The sequence below is a fragment of the Salvelinus fontinalis genome, chromosome 31 (assembly GCF_029448725.1).
Source record: "Salvelinus fontinalis isolate EN_2023a chromosome 31, ASM2944872v1, whole genome shotgun sequence".
Classification (NCBI taxonomy): Eukaryota; Metazoa; Chordata; class Actinopteri; order Salmoniformes; family Salmonidae; genus Salvelinus; species Salvelinus fontinalis.
In genome coordinates, this window is record NC_074695.1 from 41,070,240 (window position 1) to 41,093,427 (window position 23,188).

A 23,188-nucleotide genomic window follows, 5' to 3' on the forward strand; every position below is an offset into this window, starting at 1 on the left:
GAATTCCAATGGGGACATTGTGTTCATTATGTCACTCTCCTTCTCTCACAGGTTCTTCCAAAGTTGTCGTCCTCCATCGTGCACGAGATGGATAGTATCCTAGGCAACAAGCCCTATAGTAAAAAGGACTACAGATCCTAGAGGCTGCCTGAGGAACATTGTTGGGCGGAGGTCAGCATCTTCCTTCTTCCTCGTCTGCGACCAGCTTCAGTTGAACAAGACACCAGGCACCATGGGAAATATATAGCCATTGAACCACTTGGGAAAGTCAATCAGAGTATCTAAATATATATCTTTCTCCCAGCCCAAAGATTTTAGAGGAGACTTGGAGACATTTCCCATCCAAGGGATATTCACCATTTCAGTGAAACATTTGTAAAAAACACATTTATTTCAGTAAGGGGAAAACACAAAAAGTCACGCACAGGTCTGCCTTGCATTAATTTCCTGCTTGGCCATCTTATTATTATTTAGAAAAATAGATGGGACCCATAGCAAGTCCTTAAATGCACTTTGTTCATAAACTATTTATTCTATAACAGATTCTTGATTGAAAAGGATCAGAATCCAGAACCCCTTTGAAAAGGTTTTTGTCTTTTATAGGTTCCATAAAATGAATTGATCCAGCACTCCATTAAAGATGCACTGTGCAGAAATCACAAAAATCACAAAAATTCTAATAGTTCGCTTAATTTCAGTATATATGACAAAACAAGCAAGTATAGTGTAGAGAATCACTGTAACATCTAAACCGCTGTGAAATATATTCTCCATAACCAACAATATTGTATTTTCAGCTGTTTAAAGCTAGTGTGCAAAACCGAAAGTAAGACAAAACAAAACTTAAGAACAGGAGCACATAGAACAGATCTGCCGCTTCTTAGACTTGCTTTCAATGAGAATGACATATCTATAACACACATTTCTATGTGAATTTGGTCAGGTCGCCCAAAAAGTTACATATTGCAACTTTAAATAGCTAATACATTGGTGGTATTGAAGACTGAACAAGATAAGTTTGTTGAGATTACCAAAGCTGATACTATTCCATGCGTAGATAATAGAAATAGAATGATGAGTGGACATGATTCTGTATCTGATATAAAGGGTCCCACTACTCTGATGATGAGTTGAAAAAGGACATTGAACACTTAAACAGTTAGTATGGTTAAATCACACCCATTCAACTAAGGCAACTTGGGCTGCCATCTTTTCAACTGGCAAAAAGTTGAGATCTTGCCTGCACCCACTCTTTCTTCAGTTTACAGACTGAACCATTGTGAGTTATTTCTGAATTTCACCTAGCTACAAGACTGTACATCTGCCAGTCTGTGTGTTTTTGTTGTTGTTGTAAGCCTACCGAATGGCAGTGTCTACCCTATTCATTGTATTTCTTCACTTCTATATCTTTACACACACACTCCCTCCCTCTGCTTCAGTGTGAAGAGGGCAGCCCTCCCAGCCATGTACAGTAATGGCTTTTCAGAGAGCACTCAGTGAGAAAACCCCTCGCCTCAAAACTCTGTCACATCCTATTGTGACTGGATCAGGTTAAGGGTTTTTAACTTTTTACTCTCTGTATCGCAGAAGACGGGGTCCCGGGATTGGTCATGCAATTTTCCCAGAGTGCTAGATAAAACAGCTTCCTGTGTTATGAAGTTATGTAACACAAAACAAAACAAACTGGCACCACCAAAAACTACTTCTCCCTTCCCAAAAATATATATGTTTGATTAAATCGTAATGTTCCAGTTTCATAAATGCTTTCTGTGAGCAGACAAAGCTACGAAATAGTGAAGGTCCAGTGGGTATATTAGTGTGTGTGTGTGTGTGTGTGTGCGTGCGTGTGTGGAGCTCACTTTACCTGGTCGTAATCACTGCTGTAGTTGGACAAGAGCCATGTTCACTCGTCTAAAGCCAAAGAGAACACCCCAACACACATATTACTGTACTGTATAATACTCAAGGCATCTAATTGGTTTCTGCCAGTCAGAGTGACTGTGTTTTTTTAAATTTCAGTCTCAACGTCGCTTGAGATTAATTTAGGAACGCTTTCATGCAGCCTAGTCTCCTTTCCTCTGTCATTGAAGATGTGGGAACGTGCTATTTGGGAAACACAGTTGCAAACATAGTATTTTCTGTGTTTGCAATCTTGCATTTACTGGCTAATGATGTTGTGTCCCTATTCTAAACAATGTTCAAAAGCATTTGTGACCTAGACACACTGGTTGTATCTCATTCTAAATGAGATTGAGATAGAAAGAGAGAAAAAGAGAGAGAGGGACATGTCTCAGTCAAAGTCAATGCTGCAATCCTCAGGAGTATCTTTGTTGGGTCTTTGGCGCCACCTTCAGGTCATAAAACATCAGTGGCAGCATTGATGTTGATATTTCTTGTCTGAGAAAACACCAATCCTGTCTACAATTGGTATTAAAACCTGATCCATGCTTCCCCTTAATATTTTTAGTTAAATATTTTGATTTGATAATGAAATTTCAATTTGGCAAGATTACTTGCCATTATAACGACATGCTCTAATTATGGCAATGGATGGTCGATGGTATGATACCATTAACAAGACAGTGAAGTCTGCAGTAAATACAATTTTGTAACACCTTACCCTCCATTTTTCATAAGTATCTATACCCATTGGAGTTGTGACACTGAGATAGTTGGCCCACATCAACTCTGCTGTCCAACCAGTTACTGAAATAAATGACTGGGTCTGAAATGACTGGAACTTGAGCATTAGGTCTGATGATAGTTTAAGGTAGGCTGATGGATGTGCTTCCAGGATAACTTAGCCCATAGTTCAGCACAACATAGGCCTGCAAGATTGATGGGTTGTCCAGATTTGCAGGACACCAGACAAAAAAAGTGACTGTTTATATATTGCATGGGCACCCACTATGACACTACTCTTTAGCTAATGTTGATCCAAATACAGCATATTGTCTGAGTGTAAACATACAGCTTTTTTAAAGTTGTATACCTATGTTTTTCATGTAACATACCTATGTTTCGTATGCTTATATTATGTACCTAAGGATTACAACTGGCCTCGCCTGTAAGGGTTTTGGCTTTCACCAAAGCTCACAACTGAGCAACATATAGGAAACCTCTTATTTTAAAGACAGGTTATATACTGTAACCGCTCAAATTGTACAGTTGCATATGTGTGTGAGTGTGTGCATGTGTTCATGAGTGCGATCCTGTGTATGTGTGTATACCAGTAACCAACACTGCACTGTTTCGTCCTGTGTGCTCTGATGTTGACTTTGTCAGGACAATAAAATATTTGTTGCATGTGCATTTCTCTGAGCTTGTGGTTACCAGGCCTGGTTCTACCTAGTCCCAGGGAGCTACTGCACAAGGCATCTCTACATCAGACTGTCACTTAGAAACATTAAGTAAAGGAGTGTGTGGGAGCTAGCCTGGGTGCCAGGAGAAAGAGATGGGCACCCAAGCTATGCGTGAGCCTCATCCTATGAAAAGTGATTATTTAGCCACGGATCACTCTCTTTGGGTGTGTTCTTAAGTAAATGTACATTATATAACATTTCTATCCTTTCCAGATTGATGGAATGCTGGTCAGTCACAAGTAAATGCAGCCCGAGCATCTAGTTAAGGCACGCTATGAAGACACACACTATGTTGTAGATAAGAGCAAACATAATCAACTAAGTAGAATACGCTACTGTGCAATTCATGTAAAGGGACTAATTGACAAGCTATTTTAATGGTCTTATTTTTTACACACACAAATACTGTGCAGCATAGGAATCTTTAATATAGTCAACTGCAAGCTATTTGTACATTTGCAATGTCAAAATACATAATGGATTCACAGATTCTTTCTGTACTGTATATAATCTAAATTCTGTATATACTGTATGGCTGTTAGCTATCACTTTCTGCCTTTGTTTTATCTTCTGTTCCTTTTGCAAGCATTGCTTACTGAATTGTGATTGAAGCAGACTTTAGGTGAATTGTGTTTACAGCTTGAGAACGTATAAATATAAAAATAAATGCTATAAATAAAAATAAACGTATTGACTTCATACAGAACATGACTTGACTGTGTGGAAATTTGTTCCCATTGAAGATGATCAAATTTGTAAAGCAAAGACACTTAAAGCGGTTTGAATTGTTTGTATTTTGTCGTAAACATATCCAATCTGGAGAAAAAAGTGATGATGAAACAAGGGACAAAAATATCAGATTGTAAATTAGTTTGTTCATTTTCAATTTCAATTCATATCAAAATACAATGCTAATGTTGTCTCTTGACCAAGGTGCCCTTGTAAATTACATTTTGATCATGTAACATTTTGCTAGCAACACAACACAGGCTGCCAAGATTGATGGAGTGTCCATATTTCCAGTACACCAGACAAAAAAAGTGACTGTTTATATATCGCATGGGCACCCACTATGACACTAAGGTAACGTAAAGGTAACGTAAAGGTAATGGCGGACTGAACGAAGTTATGTAGAGCACCTCAAGATAAAACATAATATTCGAAATATCTGCTAAATTAGACTAAAATATTAGCACTAAATAATCTGGTGGGTGATAACCTTCAATCTGGATAATAACACAAAACAAATCCTAAGACTAGAGACATTTATCGACAAATATTACAAAAACAAGCAACACCCAAACATGACAGAGAGTAAGACAGGGGAACCGATTCAAAAACGAAAACGTGACTCTTCAACAGACACTGATGATTTAATATTCTCACCACCGGGAATGGTAAAGGTCGAAACCGATCTGTTAAAATCAATAAATGACAAACTGGGTATACTTGAATTAGTTAGTAAGAATATAAAAGAGTTGAAGGCAAGCCTAGAGATGAGTGATGAAAAAGCTGCGACATTGGAGAAGGAAACACACAAGCTAAAAGGGACAGTCAATAAGATTGAAACCGAAATGAATGAAATTAAAAAGGAGAACACCGTTCTGAAGGAAGCCTTACTGGACATACAAACTAGATCCATGAGAGAGAATTTGGTACTTACAAATATCCAAGAGAAAGAAGGAGAAGTTCCTGAATCTGAGAGAGAGAGAGTTCCTTCTTACAGCGCTTCAGATTCCAAGCGAAGTTATCGACAAGATCCAACTTGAACGTGTACACCGCTTCGGACAGAGAGGGCAGAGGTACGAACGCCCAATCGTCTCCAAATTTGCTTCATTTAAAGATAAAATAATGGTTAAAAGCCTGGGTAAAAGACTTGCTGGGACAAAAATTGGCATGAATGATCAGTTTCCGAAGGAAATTGCAGAACGGCGCAAAGTTCTGTATCCAATTTTCAAAGAAAATAGATTAAAAGCGAAACGAGTAGCTCTCGTCGTTGATAAACTATATATTGATAACCAGTTGTTCAGAGACACAAAGACTACTCCATGGTTATTTTAAAAATTACAAAGTTCTCATAGATGAGGAAAATAAACACAATTCAAGCCCGGTTATTGATTGTAACAATACAATAAAAAATATAGCTTTTCTATAAATCTTCACACATAACTAATTGAACACGCAAGCACTATTTCTAAATAGTGAAGATAAAAACTAAGTAAACAGAAGGCACAGTATGTGTGGATGGTGTGGTGTGTGTTTATTTTATTTGTTATGTTTGGAAAGTTGAGTGAGTGAGTAATGAAATGGTTGCATATCCCAGAGCCAATGTATTGCTGTGAGCCGGGTATGAGAGGGCTTTCAATGTTGTTCAGATGATGGATATACTTTTATAATGAATTATACATCTTATTTATTTATTGTCCTATCATGGGGAACTACATTTTTAAAATAAATTATATCTAATTATTTATTATCCTAATGGTACGGTCCATGGCCCTATTGTCACGTTCCTGACCTGTTTTCTCTTGTTTTTGTATGTGTTTAGTTGGTCAGGGCATGAGTTGGGGTGGGCATTCTATGTTATGTGTTTCTATGTTTAGGTTCATTGTCATTTAGCCTGATATGGTTCTGAATCAGGGACAGGTGTTTTACGTTTCCTCTGATTGAGAACCATATTAAGGTAGGTTGTTCACACTGTTTGTTTGTGGGTGGTTGTCTTCCGTGTCTGTATGTCTACCACACGGGACTGTTTCGTTTGTCGTTCATGTATGTAGTCTGTTCCTGTTCGTGTGTTCTTCGTTTATTGTAAGTTCTCAAGTCAGGTCTGTCTACGTCGTTTTGTTGTTTTGTAATTTTCCAAGTGTTTTTCGTGTTCGTCTTCGTCTTTAAATAAATATTATGTCATATAACAACGCTGCGCTTTGGTCCAATCCCTACTCCTCCTCTTTGGACGAAGAGGAGGAGAACGACTGTTACACCTATACCCTAGACACTCACATGAATGGCCCAGATACTAAGGAGAAGTCCCTAACTGTTTTATGTGCATGCTGTAAGCGGTCTGTATGCAGCCAAAATGAGGTCAGAGACCAAGAGCAGCACTGCCCCCTCAAGATTCTGAGCCTGCTTGGCAGGGTTGGTCCTGCAAAGCCAAAGCCCTCTAAAGGGAGACCATAATAAACAAGGAAATTCTCAAAGCTGCTAATGAGAACCTTGACGACCTTGTACCTAGCCGGTGGGGATTCCGGTGGGGTGCCCCCACCCAGGCAGTGGCAGTGCTGGCAACACTAGCTGCAGTAACCCATGGGGAGGGGGGTCACACTCGGACATTCAGAGAGGGGGTATATTATTGTGGCCCTGGTGGCACGAAATCAAAGTCGGACTGCATGGAGATGCTTGGGAACATGGTCATGACGGATGACAGTATTGTGGGTGTTTCAGGAAGAAGGTGTACATTTGACCTCCATCTAGGATGTGACAATGGTAAATAAATCTCTACATTTATGCTCATTTTTTGCGCGGTCTTGCAGGCCTTCTCATGCAGCTGCAACTGCAAGTACATTTGTAAATCAGGACCTATCTTGAGTTGGGCTCTGGGATGGTGCAATTGTTGAGAAAGTGAGCTTATGGTTGTGTGGGGGTAAGGGCTGAATGTGTGTGGGTGTATGTGTGTATCCCACAACTGTTGCGAAGGAAGAAGTAAAAGATGTTAGGGACTATAGAGGATGATCCACAGCAATATATAATAAAAATCGAGGTGAGGGCGATGGAAATGCATTTGGCAATGGATCTACTTCAATTCGGTAAATGGCATTGTGTGCTCTTTTCAAAGGATGGATCCCAGTCGGTCCAGGGCTATGGGATACAGGGGGTTGAGGGTGGTCTGCCGGGCATTGGGATGACAACCCAACTCGAGATGAGGGCTTTTAGCGGGTGGAATAGTAGGGACCAATTGGAGGTTTACTTAGTAGAAATGCAAATATCATGGTACAACTATATAGACACTCAATCATTATGTTACTTTTTAATAGGACGTTTACAAACATATATTTTGATAAAAATAATTGAAAGGTGTGTCTCATTATGGTAAGTGGTGAAATAAGTATAGCCAGTTACAATTGTAATGGCTTAGCAGATAATAAGAAAAGACGATCAGTATTTACCTGGCTAAAAGAGAAGGATTATAATATCTATTGTTTACAGGAAACCCATTCAACAGTTTTAGATGAAGTTTTGTGGAAAAAGAACTGGGGGGGGTGAAATATATTTCTCCCATGGGCAAAGAAATTCAAAAGGGGTGATGGTTTTAATTAACAATAATTTTGATCCAAATGTGCAACTTGTTAAAAACAGATCCTCAAGGTAGATGGATTATTTTAAATATGTTATTGGACAATAAACAGATATGGCTTATTAACCTATACGGTCCGAATAATGATGATCCAAGCTTCTTTGACAATATATATAAGAATGTATCAACTCTACAAGCAACACTAGACTCTATTATTATAGTGGGAGATTTTAATACGGTCTTAAATACCTGTATGGACCGGAAAGGAAATCACACTACAAACTATCACCCTCAGGCACTTAAGGAAATCAGGAATGTCATGGATATATTGGAATTAGTGGATATATGGAGATTTAAATACCCTGACCTAGTGAGATATACATGGCGGAGGCTTAATCAAGCTAGTCGCCTTGACTACTTTCTTATATCATTCTCTCTGGCACCAAAAGTTAAAAAGTGTTTGATAGGGGACAGAATGCGGTCGGACCATCACATAATTGACATATATATTACTCTTACAGAATTTACACGTGGGCGAGGATATTGGAAATTTAATCAAAGCCTACTAGATGATAAATTGTTTAGAACTAGGACAGAAGAATTTATAACTGACTTTTTTAGACATAACATAGGTACAGCAGATCCCCATGTTGTATGGGACACTTTTAAGTGTGCCTTTAGAGGCCATGCAATTCAGTACTCATCTATAAAACAAAAGCAATTTAGATCAAAAGAGTCCATATGTAACGGGTGTCGTAATCCTCCTCCTCAAACGAGGAGAGGAGAGAAGGATCGAAAGACCAAAATGCAGCGGGTTGTGAATACATAATGAATTTTAATAAACAAGACGAAACTAAACACACGAAGAACACTTGATACTTTACAAAACAACAAAACTAAGTAAACAGACCTGGACACGAACTTACATACAACGTGAAGAACGCACGAACAGGAACAGACTACAAATACCTAACGACAATGAAACAGTCCCGTATGGTGCGCACATACACTGACACGGAAGACAATCACCCACAAACAAACAGTGAGAACACCCTACCTTAATATGACTCTCAATTAGAGGAAAACGCAAAACACCTGCCTCTAATTAAGAGCCATACCAGGCAACCCAAAACCAACATAGAAACAGAAAACATAGACTGCCCACCCAAAACTCACGCCCTGACCATCACACACATACAAAACAACAGAAAACAGGTCAGGAACGTGACACCATATTAACAAAGGAAATTGAACGACTAACAGTACAGTTAGATAACAATAAAAACGGTACCATAGAGGCACAGAATAAGTTAGAGGAAAAACAAAAAGAAATGGAGGAACTTATTCAAGAAAGATCCTGTGTAATATATTATAAAAATATAGCGAACTGGATGGAATATGGGGAAAAATGCACCACATTCTTTTTCAATCTTCAATATAGAAATGCTACCAAAAAAAATGTATTAAAACTTGTTACAAATGATGGAGTCACGCATGATTCACCAAATGATATTTTGAAAGAGGAAGTAAAGTACTTTATGAATATGTTTTCGTTTCAGGCTCCTCCATCTCCACTAACTGAAACTAATTGTATGGATTTTTTTCCTAATAATAATGTAAAATTAACATCTGTACAGAAAGACTCACGTGAAGGCCTAATTACAGAGGAGGAACTACTTGATGCAATTGGGGCCTTTAAGGATGGGAAAACTCCAGGGCTGGATGGCATACCAGTGGAAGTATACATTTTCTTTTTGATATACTCAAAGGACCATTATTAGCTTGTTTTAACCACTCCTATATAAATGATAGATTATCAGACACGCAACAAGAAGGTGTGATATCATTATTACTGAAACAGGACCCAAGTGGTATATATAAAGATCCAGTCCATTTTAAAAATTGGAGACCTCTTACACTTCAGTGTTGTGATGCAAAAATCCTAGCAAAATGCTTGGCGCATAGAATAAAAAAAGTTTTGTCAGATATTATTCATCCTAATTAGACAGGTTTTTTACATGGACGATACATTGGAGATAAACTAAGGCAAGTACTGGAAACAATAGAACACTATGAAATATCGGGGACACCAGGCCTGGTTTTCATAGCTGATTTTGAAAAGGCTTTTGATAAAGTACGACTGGAGTTTATATATAAATGCCTAGAATATTTCAATTTTGGGGAATCTCTTATAAAATGGGTTAAAATTATGTATTTATGTATACAATTATGTATTTATATATAATTAAGCATAAAATTATGTAACCCTAGGTGTAAAATAGTAAATAATGGCTACTTCTCAGAAAGTTTTAAACTATCTAGAGGAGTAAAACAAGGTTGTCCACTATCGGTATATCTATTTATTATTGCCATCGAAATGTTAGCTGTTAGAATTAGATCAAACATTAATATTAAGGGATTAGAAATCCAGGGCCTAAAAACTAAGGTGTCATTGTACGCTGATGATTCATGTTTTCTTTTAAAACCACAACTAGAGTCTCTCCATGGCCTCTTAGAGGATCTAGATACATTTGCTATCCTCTCTGGATTAAAACCAAATTATGATAAATGTACCATATTACGTATTGGATCACTAAAAAATACACATTTTACATTGCCATGTAGTTTACCAATTAAATGGTCTGACGGAGATGTGGACATACTCGGCATACAAATCCCAAAAGAAAGAAATGATCTCACTCCAATAAATTTTTATAGAAAGTTAGCAAAAATACATAAGATCTTGCTACCATGGAAAGGAAAATACCTGTCTATTTGTGGGAAAATCACCCTGATTAACTCTTTAATCATATCACATTTTACCTATTTGCTTATGGTTTTGCCTACACCTAGTGACCTGCTTTTTAAATTATATGAACAAAAAATATTCAATTTTATTTGGAACGGCAAGCCAGATAAAATTAAAAGGGCCTATTTATATAACGAATATGAATTCGGAGGGCAGAAATTATTAAATATTAAAGCATTAGACCTCTCACTCGCATCAGTCATACAAAAGTTATACTTAAATCCAAACTGGTTCTCTAGTAGATTGGTTCGAATGTCTCATCCTATGTTCAAGAATGGCCTTTTTCCCTTTATTCAGAATACACCTGCTCACTTTCGGTTGTTTGAAAAGGAAATAATCTCCAAAATATCTTTATTTTTTAAACAAGCCTTTGAAAGTTGGTTGCAATTTCAGTTTAATCCACCTGAAAGGACGGAACAAATAGTACAACAAATATTGTGGTTAAATTCAAATATAGTAATTGATTAAAAAAACTGTATTTATCGAAGAAATGTTTAAAAAATATATAATTTTTGTGAATGATATTATAAATAGGACTGGTGGAGTAATGTCACACATGCAGCTAACACAGACATATGGAAATGTCTGCTCTACCCAAAATTACAACCAATTAATTGCAGCATTACCACAAAAATGGAAGAGGCAAGTAGAAGGGGAAAAAAGTAAGGAACTTGTATGTCGGCCCTATATTAATGAACATAAATGGTTAAAGAAAAGTGTGATAAATAAAAACATTTACCAATTTAATTTAAGAACCAAAAAACTGACAGCTGTGCCATATAAATTTCCAAATAGTTGGGAAGAGATTTTCGATGTACCCATTCCATGGCACATGGTTTATGAATTGATACGCAAAACAACGCCGGATTCAAAACTTCAAATTTTTCAATTTAAATTACTGTACAAAATTCTTGCAACTAATAGAATGTTATATATATGGGGGATACAATCTTCCCAGCTCTGCAGATTCTGCTGTGAGGAGGCAGAGTCATTAGATCATTTATTTTGGTATTGTCCGTATGTAGCTCGTTTTTGGTCACAGGTCCATCCAGGAATGGCTGAAGAATTGCAACATTTGCGTAGAACTACAGATAGCAATACTGGGGGATTTGAAAAGCCATAGTCAATCAATCAATAATATAATTATTATTTTAGCAAAAAAATATATTTTTAATTTACAATCCGTGGAAGCAATGAGAATAGGAAGATTCAAATCTTTTGTGAAGCATCACAGCACAGTTGAAAAATATATGGCAAATAAAAATCCGAAATGGATGATGTTGGAAGATAGATGGGAAGGTTTGAGTGGAGCTGAAGGGTAGGACTAATAACAAGATAAACAATGTAGGGCATACGGGATCTATGAAATGTGTATAGGTGCGGAGCTTTTGTGAAATAGCACAGTTACAAGTGGAAATCAAACTGGATGGACAACAGAAATAGAGGAAGGACTAAGAACAAACAAGAGAGAACTATTATAAAGTAGACTGTGTCTGTAAAATGTGTATAAGATGTATAAATTGAAGGTAAAAACAGAAATGTTTATCAGTTTACTCCAATTGGGGGATCGGTGGTAGGGTTTGCGGGGAATAATAATAAAGGTATATTCTTTAAAAAAGTATGTATGTATATATAGGTATGTGTATGTATATAGGTGTATATGTATGCATACGTGTATGGATATATATATTTACCCCCAAAAATATGGGGGATTGGAAATGATGCAGACAATTACATTGGAAGCAACATTCTTTCTGCAATATTAAGCTGATCCACCCCTAAATAAAAAATAAAAAATAAAAAAAAGACTCAAAAGTCTTCTCTGAAGGCCAAGATGGATAATGGTTATGAAGGTAATGAATCTTCCTTTAGAATATTGAGTATGGGAAGCAGTTTGGGTCTTTGAATGTCAAAAAAAGATACACGTCAAATAACAAAATGCTAATTATATGCAAATGTTGGCCAATCACAAATAAGGGGAGTGTAAAGCCAGTTAGCTCATTCATGTTAAAGGTTTTCACTTAGACTGGTCCTTTTTAACGAGCTCGTCAGGGATTTGAACTAAGGACCTCTTGCACCAGAATCGATAACATTCCTCTATACCAAACAATCACTTTCTAGCTTATAAGGCATTGCTGATAAAAGATGACGGGTAACAGCCAATATGTCTCTAATAAGTCTCTACAGGTAACTTTTTTTTTATGAATGAGAAGACTTTATTTACGTTTCTGACCTTCGTAATTTCAGGCTCATCCAAGATTTGTAGCAGACACAAATCACCCTCTAAGCAGTATCATACACAGAGAAAAAGGAGCCAATTTCAGCTGTTTCTCTTAAATCTAGGATCGCTGAGTGCGTTTCAGTGAAGACATATATCGGGGAATTGTGATAAATGTTTTAACTAAGACTGGTCCTTTATAAAGGGCTGATCTGGGATTTGAACCCAGGAACTCTCCCACGTGAAGCAAGAATCACACCCCTAAACCATCGAGCCACTTTCTAGCGTATATAAGATGAAGAAGACAGTATTTACGTTCCTGACCTTTGTAATAGCGGGTTCATCCAAGATTTGTATCAGAAACCAATCGCAATCTAAGCGAGATTCATACACAGAGATAAAGGAGGCAATTTCAGCTGCTTCTCTTAAATACTGCTTAAATCTAGCGTTGCCTGTGTATGTTTCAGTGAAGACATATTCTTAGAATTGAGGTAAATGTTTTTACTTTGACTGGTCCTTTTTAAAGGGCTCGTCCAAGATTTGAACCGGGGAACTCTCGCACCCGATGCGAGAATCATTCTCTTAGACCAACGAGCCACTTTCTTTAGTATTTATGATGAAGAAGACATTATTTACGTTCCTGACCTTTGTAAAAGTGGGCTCATCCAAGATTTGTAGAAGACACCAATCGCAATCTAAGCGAGAATCATACCCTGAGATAAAGAAGGCAATTTCAGCTGCTTCTATTTAAGGGCTCTTCCAGGATTTGAACCGGGGACCTCTCTCACCCGAAGCGAGAATCATACCCCTAAAACAACGAGCCACTTTTAAGCGTATAGAATGCATTACTGATGAAAGACGATGGGTAACAGGCAATCTGTCTCCACAAGAAACTTTTATATTCGGATGAGAAGACTTTATTTACGTTTCCGACCTTCGTAATAGCGGGTTCATCCAAGATTTGTTTCAGACACCAATCGCACTCTTAAGCGAGAATCATACACAGAAAAGGTGCCCATTTCAGCTGCTTCTTTTAAATACTGCTTAAATCTAGCGTTGCCTGAGTATGTTTCAGTGAAGACATATTCTGAGATTTTTGGTAAAGGTTTTCACTTAGACTAGTCCTTTTTAAAGGGCTCGTCCGGGATTTGAACCCGGGACCTCTCGCACCCAAAGCGAGCATCATACCCGTAGACCAACGAGCCACTATCTTTTGTATTTATGATGAAGACATTATTTACGTTCCTGACCATTGTAAAATTGTGCTCATCCAAGATTTGTAGCAGACACCAATCGCAATCTAAGCGAGAATCATACACAGAGATAAAGAAGGCAATTTCAGCAGCTTCTATTTAAGGGCTCTCCCAGGATTTGAACCTGGGACCTCTTTCACCCGAAGCGAGAATCATACCCCTTGACCAACGAGCCACTTTCTTTTGTATTTATGATGAAGAAGACATTATTTACGTTCCTGACCATTGTAAAAGTGTGCTCATCCAAGATTTGTAGCAGACACCAATCGCAATCTAAGCGAGAATCATACACAGAGATAAAGGAGGCAATTTCAGCTGCTTCTCTTAAATACTGCTTAAATCTAGCATTGGCTGTGTTTCAGTAAAGACACATTCAGAGAATTGTGTTGAAGGTTTTTACTTTGACTTTTCCTTTTTAAAGGTCGCACCCGCAGCGAGAATCATACCCCTAAAACAACAAGACACTTTTACGCGTATAGAATGCATTACTTATAAAAGACAATGGGTAACAGGCAATCTGTCTCCACAAGAAACTTTTATTTTCGGATGAGAAGGCTTTATTTACGTTTCCGACCTTCGTAATAGCGGGTTCATCCAAGATTTTTATCAGACACCAATCGCAATCTTAAGCGAGAATCATACACAGAAAAGTTTGTCCATTTCAGCTGGTTCTCTTAAATACTGCTTAAATCTAGCTTTGCTTGTGTATGTTTCAATGAAGGCATATTCTGAGAATTGTGGTAAAGGTTTTCACTTAGACTAGTCCTTTTTAAAGGGCTCATTGGGGATTTGAACCCGGGACCTCTCGCACCCGACGCGAGAATCATACCCCTAGACCAACGAGCCACTTTCCTTTGTTTTTATAATGAAGAAGACATTATTTACGTTCCTGACCTTTGTAAAAGTGGGCTCATCCAAGATTTGTAGCAGACACCAATCGCAATCTAAGCGAGAATCATACACAGAGATAAAGAAGGCAATTTCAGCTGCTTCTCTTAAATACTGCTTAAATCTAGCATTGGCTGTGTTTCAGTAAAGACACATTCGGAGAATTGTGTTGAAGGTTTTTACTTTGACTTTTCCTTTTTAAAGGTCGCACCCGAAGCGAGAATCATACCCCTAAAACAACAAGCCACTTTTACGCGTATAGAATGCATTACTGATAAAAGACGATGGGTAACAGGTAATCTGTTTCTACAAGAAACTTTTATTTACGGATGAGGAGACTTTATTTACGTTTCCGACCTTCGTAATAGCGGGTTTATCCAAGATTTGTATCAGACACCAATCGCAATCTTAAGCGAGAATCATACACAGAAAAGGTTGTCCATTTCAGCTGCTTCTCTTAAATACTGCTTAAATCTAGCTTTGCTTGTGTATGTTTCAGTGAAGGCATATTCTGAGAATTGTGGTAAAGGTTTTCACTTAGACTAGTCCTTTTTAAAGGGCTCGTCCGGGATTTGAACCCGGGACCTCTCGCACCCGAAGCGAGAATCATACCCCTAGACCAACGAGCCACTTTCTTTTGTATTTATGATGAAGAAGACATTATTTACGTTCCTGACCATTGTAAAATTGTGCTCATCCAAGATTTGTAGCAGACACCAATCGCAATCTAAGCGAGAATCATACACAGAGATAAAGAAGGCAATTTCAGCTGCTTCTATTTAAGGGCTTTTCCAGGATTTGAACCGGGGACCTCTCTCACCCGAAGCGAGAATCATACCCCTAGACCAACGAGCCACTTTCCTTTGTTTTTATGATGAAGAAGACATTATTTACGTTCCTGACCTTTGTAAAAGTGGGCTCATCCAAGATTTGTAGCAGACACCAATCGCAATCTAAGCGAGAATCATACACAGAGATAAAGAAGGCAATTTCAGCTGCTTCTCTTAAATACTGCTTAAATCTAGCATTGGCTGTGTTTCAGTAAAGACACATTCGGAGAATTGTGTTGAAGGTTTTTACTTTGACTTTTCCTTTTTAAAGGTAGCACCGGATGCGAGAACCATACCCCTAAAACAACAAGCCACTTTTACGGTATAGAGTGCATTACTGATAAAAGACGATGGGTAACAGGTAATCTGTTTCTACAAAAAACTTTTATTTACGGATGAGAAGACTTTATGTACGTTTCCGACCTTCGTAATAGCGGGTTCATCCAAGATTTGTTTCAGACACCAATCGCAATCTTAAGAGAGAATCATACACAGAAACAGTGTCACTTTCAGCTGCTTCTCTTAAATACTGCTTAATTCTGGCGTTGCCTGTGTATGTTTCAGTGAAGACATATTCTGAGATTTTTGGTAAAGGTTTTCATTTAGACTAGTCCTTTTTAAAGGGGTCGTCCAGGATTTTAACCCGGGACCTATTGCACCCGAAGCAAGAATCATACCCCTAGACCAACGAGCCACTTTATTTATGATAAAGAAGACATTATTTACGTTCCTGACCTTTGTAAAAGTGGGCTCATCCAAGATTTGTAGCAGACACCAATCGCAATCTAAGCGAGAATCATACACAGAGATAAAGGAGGCAATTTCAGCTGCTTCTCTTAAATATTGCTTAAATCTAGCATTGGCTGTGTTTCAGTAAAGACACATTCGGAGAAATGTGTTATAGGTTTTTACTTTGACTTTTCCTTTTTAAAGGTCGCACCCGAAGCGAGAATCATACCCCTAAAACAACGAGCCACTTTTACGCGTATAGAATGCATTACTGATAAAAGACGATGGGTAACAGGTAATCTGTTTCTACAAGAAACTTTTATTTACGGATGAGAAGGCTTTATTTACGTTTCCGACCTTCGTAATAGCGGGTTCATCCAAGATTTGTATCAGACACCAATCGCAATCTTAAGCGAGAATCATACACAGAAAAGGTTGTCCATTTCAGCTGCTTCTCTTAAATACTGCTTAAATCTAGCTTTGCTTGTGTATGTTTCAGTGAAGGCATATTCTGAGAATTGTGGTAAAGGTTTTCACTTAGACTAGTCCTTTTTAAAGGGCTCGTCCGGGATTTGAACCCGGGACCTCTCGCACCCGAAGCGAGAATCATACCCCTAGACCAACGAGCCACTTTCTTTTGAATTTATGATGAAGAAGACATTATTTACGTTCCTGACCATTGTAAAATTGTGCTCATCCGAGATTTGTAGCAGACACCAATCGCAATCTAAGCGAGAATCATACACAGAGATAAAGAAGGCAATTTCAGCTGCTTCTATTTAAGGGCTCTTCCATGATTTGAACTGGGGACCTCTCTCACCCGAAGCGAGAATCATACCCCTAGACCAACGAGCCACTTTCCTTTGTTTTTATGATGAAGAAGACATTATTTACGTTCCTGACCTTTGTAAAAGTGGGCTCATCCAAGATTTGTAGCAGACACCAATCGCAATCTAAGCGAGAATCATACACAGAGATAAAGAAGGCAATTTCAGCTGCTTCTCTTAAATACTGCCTAAATCTAGCATTGGCTGTGTTTCAGTAAAGACACATTCGGAGAATTGTGTTGAAGGTTTTTACTTTGACTTTTCCTTTTTAAAGGTCGCACCGGAAGCGAGAACCATACCCCTAAAACAACAAGCCACTTTTACGTGTATAGAGTGCATTACTGATAAAAGACGATGGGTAACAGGTAATCTGTTTCTACAAAAAACTTTTATTTACGGATGAGAAGACTTTATTTACGTTTCCGACCTTCGTAATAGCGGGTTCATCCAAGATTTGTTTCAGACACCAATCGCAATCTTAAGAGAGAATCATACAAAGAAAGGGTGTCACTTTCAGCTGCTTCTCATAAATACTGCTTAATTCTGGCGTTGCCTGTGTATGTTTCAGTGAAGACATATTCTGAGATTTTTGGTAAAGGTTTTCAATTAGACTAGTCTTTTTTAAAGGGGTCGTCCAGGATTTGAACCCGGGACCTCTTGCACCCGAAGCAAGAATCATACCCCTAGACCAACGAGCCACTTTATTTTTGATAAAGAAGACATTATTTACGTTCCTGACCTTTGTAAAAGTGGGCTCATCCAAGATTTGTAGCAGACACCAATCGCAATCTAAGCGAGAATCATACACAGAGATAAAGGAGGCAATTTCAGCTCCTTCTCTTAAATATTGCTTAAATCTAGCATTGGCTGTGTTTTAGTAAAGACACATTCGGAGAAATGTGTTATAGGTTTTTACTTTGAATTTTCCTTTTTAAAGGTCGCACCCGAAGCGAGAATCATACCCCTAAAACAACGAGCCACTTTTAAGCGAGAATCATACACAGAAAAGGTGCCCATTTCAGCTGCTTCTTTTAAATGCTGCTTAAATCTAGCATTGGCTGTGTTTCAGTAAAGACACATTCGGAGAATTGTGTTGAAGGTTTTTACTTTGACTTTTCCTTTTTAAAGCTCGCACCCGAAGCGAGAATCATACCCCTAAAACAACGAGCCACTTTTAAGCGTATAGGATGCATTACTGATAAAAGACAATGGGTAACAGGCAATCTGTCTCCACAAGAAACTTTTATTTTCGGATGAGAAGACTTTATTTAAGTTTCCGACCTTCGAAATAGCAGGTTCATCCAAGATTTGTATCAGACACCAATTGCACTCTTAAGCGAGAATCATACACAGAAAAGGCACCCATTTCAGCTGCTTCTTTTAAATACTGCTTATATCTAGCTTTGCCTGAGTATGTTTCAGTGAAGACATATTCTGAGATTTTTGGTCAAGGTTTTCACTTAGACTAGTCCTTTTTTAAGGGCTCGTCCGGGATTTGAACCCGGGACCTCTCGCACCCGAAGCGAGAATCATACCCCTAGACCAACGAGCCACTTTCTTTTGTATTTATGATGAAGAAGACATTATTTACGTTCCTGACCTTTGTAAAAGTGGGCTCATCCAAGATTTGTAGCAGACACCAATCGCAATCTAAGCGAGAATCATACACAGAGATAAAGGAGGCAATTTCAGCTGCTTCTCTTAAATACTGCTTAAATCTAGCATTGGCTGTGTTTCAGTAAAGACACATTCGGAGAAATGTGTTATTGGTTTTTACTTTGACTTTTCCTTTTTAAAGGTCGCACCCGAAGCGAGAATCATACCCCTAAAACAACGAGCCACTTTTAAGCGAGAATCATACACAGAAAAGGTGCCCATTTCAGCTGCTTCTTTTAAATGTTGCTTAAATCTAGCATTGGCTGTGTTTCAGTAAAGACACATTCGGAGAATTGTGTTGAAGGTTTTTACTTTGACTTTTCCTTTTTAAAGCTTGCACCCGAAGCGAGAATCATAACCCTAAAACAACGAGCCACTTTTAAGCGTATAGGATGCATTACTGATAAAAGACAATGGGTAACAGGCAATCTGTCTCCACAAGAAACTTTTATTTTAGCATGAGAAGACTTGATTTACGTTTCTGACCTTCGTAATAGCGGGTTCATCCAAGATTTGTATCAGACACCAATTGCACTCTTAAGCGAGAATCATACACAGAAAAGGCACCCATTTCAGCTGCTTCTTTTAAATACTGCTTACATCTAGCTTTGCCTGAGTATGTTTCAGTGAAGACATATTCTGAAATTTTTGGTCAAGGTTTTCACTCAGACTAGTCCTTTTTTAAGGGCTCGTCCGGGATTTGAACACGGGACCTCTCGCACCCGAAGCGAGAATCATACCCCTAGACCAACGCGCCACTTTCTTTTGTATTTATGATGAAGAAGACATTATTCCTGACCTTTGTAGTTGTGGGCTCATCCAAGATTTGTAGCAGACACCAATCGCAATCTAAGCGAGAATCATACACAGAGATAAAAGAGGCAATTTCAGCTGCTTCTCTTAAATACTGCTTAAATCTAGCATTGGCTGTGTTTCAGTAAAGACACATTTGGAGAATTGTGTTGAAGGTTTTTACTTTGACTTTTCCTTTTGAAAGGTCGCACCCGAAGCGAGAATCATACCCCTAAAACATTCCTATGCTTCCTGGCTGATGTTTTGGTCACTTTTGAATGCTGGAGGTGCTCTCACTCTAGTGGTAGCATGAGACGGAGTCTACAATCCACACAAGTGGCTCAGGTAGTGCAGTTCATCCAGGATGGCACATCAATGCGAGCTGTGGCAAAAAGGTTTGCTGTGTCTGTCAGCGTAGTGTCCAGAGCATGGAGGCGCTACCAGGAGATAGGCCAGTATATCAGGAGACGTGGTGGAGGCCGTAGGAGGGCAACAACCCAGCAGCAGGACCGCTACCTCCGCCTTTGTGCAAGGAGGTGCACTGCCAGAGCCCTGCAAAATGACCTCCAGCAGGCCACAAATGTGCATGTGTCAGCATATGGTCTCACAAGGGGTCTGAGGATCTCATCTCGGTACCTATTGGCAGTCAGGCTACCTCTGGCGAGCACATGGAGGGCTGTGCGGCCCCACAGAGAAATGCCACCCCACACCATGACTGACCCATCGCCAAACCGGTCATGCTGGAGGACGTTGCAGGCAGCAGAATGTTCTCCACGGCGTCTCCAGACTCTGTCACGTCTGTCACATGTGCTCATGTGCTCAATGTGAACCTGCTTTCATCTGTGAAGAGCACAGGGCGCCAGTGGCGAATTTGCCAATCTTGGTGTTCTCTGGCAAATGCCAAACGTCCTGCACGGTGTTGGGCTGTAAGCACAACCCCGACCTGTGGACGTCGGGCCCTCATACCACCCTCATGGAGTCTGTTTCTGACCGTTTGAGCAGACACATGCACATTTGTGGCCTGCTGGAGGTCATTTTGCAGGGCGCTGGCAGTGCACCTCCTTGCACAAAGGCGGAGGTAGCGGTCCTGCTGCTGGGTTGTTGCCCTCCTACGGCCTCTTCCACGTCTCCTGATGTACTGGCCTGTCTCCTGGTAGCGCCTCCATGCTCTGGACACTACGCTGACAGACACAGCAAACCTTTTTGCCACAGCTCGCATTGATGTGCCATCCTGGATGAACTGCACTACCTGAGACACTTGTGTGGGTTGTAGACTCCGTCTCATGCTACCACTAGAGTGAGAGCACCAACCAGCATTCAAAAGTGACCAAAACATCAGCCAGGAAGCATAGGAACTGAGAAGTGGTCTGTGATCACCACCTGCAGAATCACTCCTTTTTTGGGGGTGTCTTGCTAATTGCCTATAATTTCCAGCTTTTGTCTATTCCATTTGCACAACAGCATGTGAAATTTATTGTCAATCAGTGTTGCTTCCTAAGTGGACAGTTTGATTTCACAGAAGTGTGATTGACTTGGAGTTACATTGTGTTGTTTAAGTTTTCCCTTTATTTTTTTGAGCAGTGTATATACAAAAATACAATAAATTAAAGTCATAATAAAAGAAGAATGAAATATTGGATCAGGCTACATATTATACATGAGTGTGTAGAGATTCAGTCAATGTGATGTGAGGGGAGATTCTCCATATAGTCAATAAAAGGTTGCCAAATTCTATAAAATGTCTCTAACTTATTCCTCAAGCAGTAAGTGATTTTCGCCAGTGGGATACAACTATTAACTTCCGATAGCCACATTGCAACTTGGCAGTGGGAATCTGATTTCCATGTCAAGGCAATACATTTCTTGGCAATCGCTAGCAATATTTCTGTTAGCTTTATAGCATGGCTTTGCCTAAGATTGTAATTAGTAAAGTTACCCAGTAGAAAGGGAATGCAACCCCATGAATTTAAGACAAGGTATCGCATACCCCCTGCCATAAACCGTGTATTTTTGAACACTGCCAAGTGGAATGGAGGAATGTTCCTTCATCGGAGCCACATCTAATACATAGGGAGGAGATACCAGGGTTGAACTTGTACAATCTGGATGGGGTGATATAGAGTTGATGGAGGAAATCAATCTGGATCAGTCTGTATCTGGAGTTCAATGTGGATGTAATACCATCCCTGCATAGGTCACTCCATAGTCCCTCATCAAGATTAATACCCAGATATTTTCCCCATCTAAGTCGGGGTTTATCTAGCTCAGGCAGTGTTAGTCCTGACATAAGAGCATCGTAAACACGGGAAATGGTCTTGAATAGTGGTTGGTCTGCATGGCAGAGTTGTTCAATAGGTTACATCTTAGGTAGGTTCCATTGTCCCTTGAGAGTCACCTTAATTAAATGTCGTAGTTGTAGGTAACTAAAGAAGTCCCTGTTAGGCAATGGTATTTCTGTTTCAGCTGATCAAAAGACATAAGAACTCCCTCCTCATAACAATGTTCCAGAAGAGTGATCCCCTTATCAGACCATGGTCTAAAGTTACTATTCTGGAAAAACATAGGGATCAATCTATTGTTCTATAGAGGGGTTTTAGGGGAACAGCAAACCTGGTTTCAAAAAAGATAAAGCAACACCTCAAGGCACAAAGCCTCTCCCCCATTTGACCTAGATAGTTTGTGTGTATGCATTGATATGTAGGCTACGTGCACCTTTAATTTTTTTTTATGTAGTTCTGTCCTTGAGCTGTTCTTGTCTATTGATGTTCTGTATTATGTCATTCTGTAATGTTTCATGTTTTGTGTGGATGGACCCCATGAAGAGTAGCTGCTGCTTTTCCTAATAAAATCCCAAAATACCTAACAGTTTTTGGGCACTGTTTGTTACCGTTATAGTGCAATTAATGTATTGTTTAGTGGCTTTGCTGGCATGTATCCCACTTATTTCGTTTTTGCCCCACCAAGATTTACATGCTAAATTTGCCACTGAATAAGACCTATGTATTTACTATGAAATATGTTAACTTCTTTATACAGTAGTATTGGTAAATTCTTCATACACAAATATTTGAAATCTGTGCATAAATGTAATATTTTTCTACTTCAACATTCCTAAAAATATCTAGAATGAGTAAATTACATATCCTTACATTGTTTAAAAAAATCAAATGTAATGCTTTTACATTTTTATCTGCAAATGGAATGTAAAATTTGTGTGTAGTGAGGTTCATTTTGTTTAGTGTTCATAGATTGAAAAATATGTATATTTTTTGTTTTTCATTGTATTGTTCACTGATAAATATTTCTAGTCATGCCCCTGTACATGGATGGAAACTCTATGACGATACACACCTCTGCCGGTAAAATGTACATGTAATTTTGAGCAAATATTAGATCATCCACTTGTATATCGATTTTCAAGTGAATTAAAATCTAGCTATTGCCTTCATATAGTGGAAGAAAATTTAGGCCTATGGTTCTGGGAAAAAAATTCTGCCCCTTTTTCTCTGTTAGTATGTGTAATCGAGTGCAAG

At 38.8% G+C, this 23,188-nt stretch overlaps 1 protein-coding gene and 5 non-coding genes across 7 annotated transcripts in view; 1 reads left to right on the forward strand and 5 right to left on the reverse strand.

The window, feature by feature from the left end:
* Window positions 1–4,068, forward strand: part of LOC129830253 (voltage-gated potassium channel subunit beta-2-like) — a 111,219-nt gene extending 107,151 nt beyond the window's left edge. For both annotated transcript variants that reach the window (XM_055892675.1, XM_055892676.1), the window contains one exon: window positions 52–4,068. In XM_055892675.1, coding sequence (XP_055748650.1) covers window positions 52–141 — 90 coding nt within the window. In that variant the 3' untranslated portion in view covers window positions 142–4,068. The remainder of the gene's footprint in view (window positions 1–51) is intronic.
* A 9,745-nt stretch (window positions 4,069–13,813) lies between these two features.
* trnap-ugg (transfer RNA proline (anticodon UGG)) lies at window positions 13,814–13,885 on the reverse strand. Its single transcript has one exon. It is a non-coding gene; the product is annotated as a tRNA-Pro (tRNA).
* Window positions 13,886–15,378: 1,493 nt separating this feature from the next.
* Window positions 15,379–15,450, reverse strand: trnap-cgg (transfer RNA proline (anticodon CGG)). The gene has a single exon. It is a non-coding gene; the product is annotated as a tRNA-Pro (tRNA).
* Window positions 15,451–16,937: 1,487 nt separating this feature from the next.
* On the reverse strand, window positions 16,938–17,009 carry trnap-cgg (transfer RNA proline (anticodon CGG)). Its single transcript has one exon. It is a non-coding gene; the product is annotated as a tRNA-Pro (tRNA).
* Window positions 17,010–17,833: 824 nt separating this feature from the next.
* trnap-cgg (transfer RNA proline (anticodon CGG)) lies at window positions 17,834–17,905 on the reverse strand. Its single transcript has one exon. It is a non-coding gene; the product is annotated as a tRNA-Pro (tRNA).
* Window positions 17,906–18,687: 782 nt separating this feature from the next.
* Window positions 18,688–18,759, reverse strand: trnap-cgg (transfer RNA proline (anticodon CGG)). The gene has a single exon. It is a non-coding gene; the product is annotated as a tRNA-Pro (tRNA).
* Between the last annotated feature and the right edge of the window lie 4,429 nt (window positions 18,760–23,188).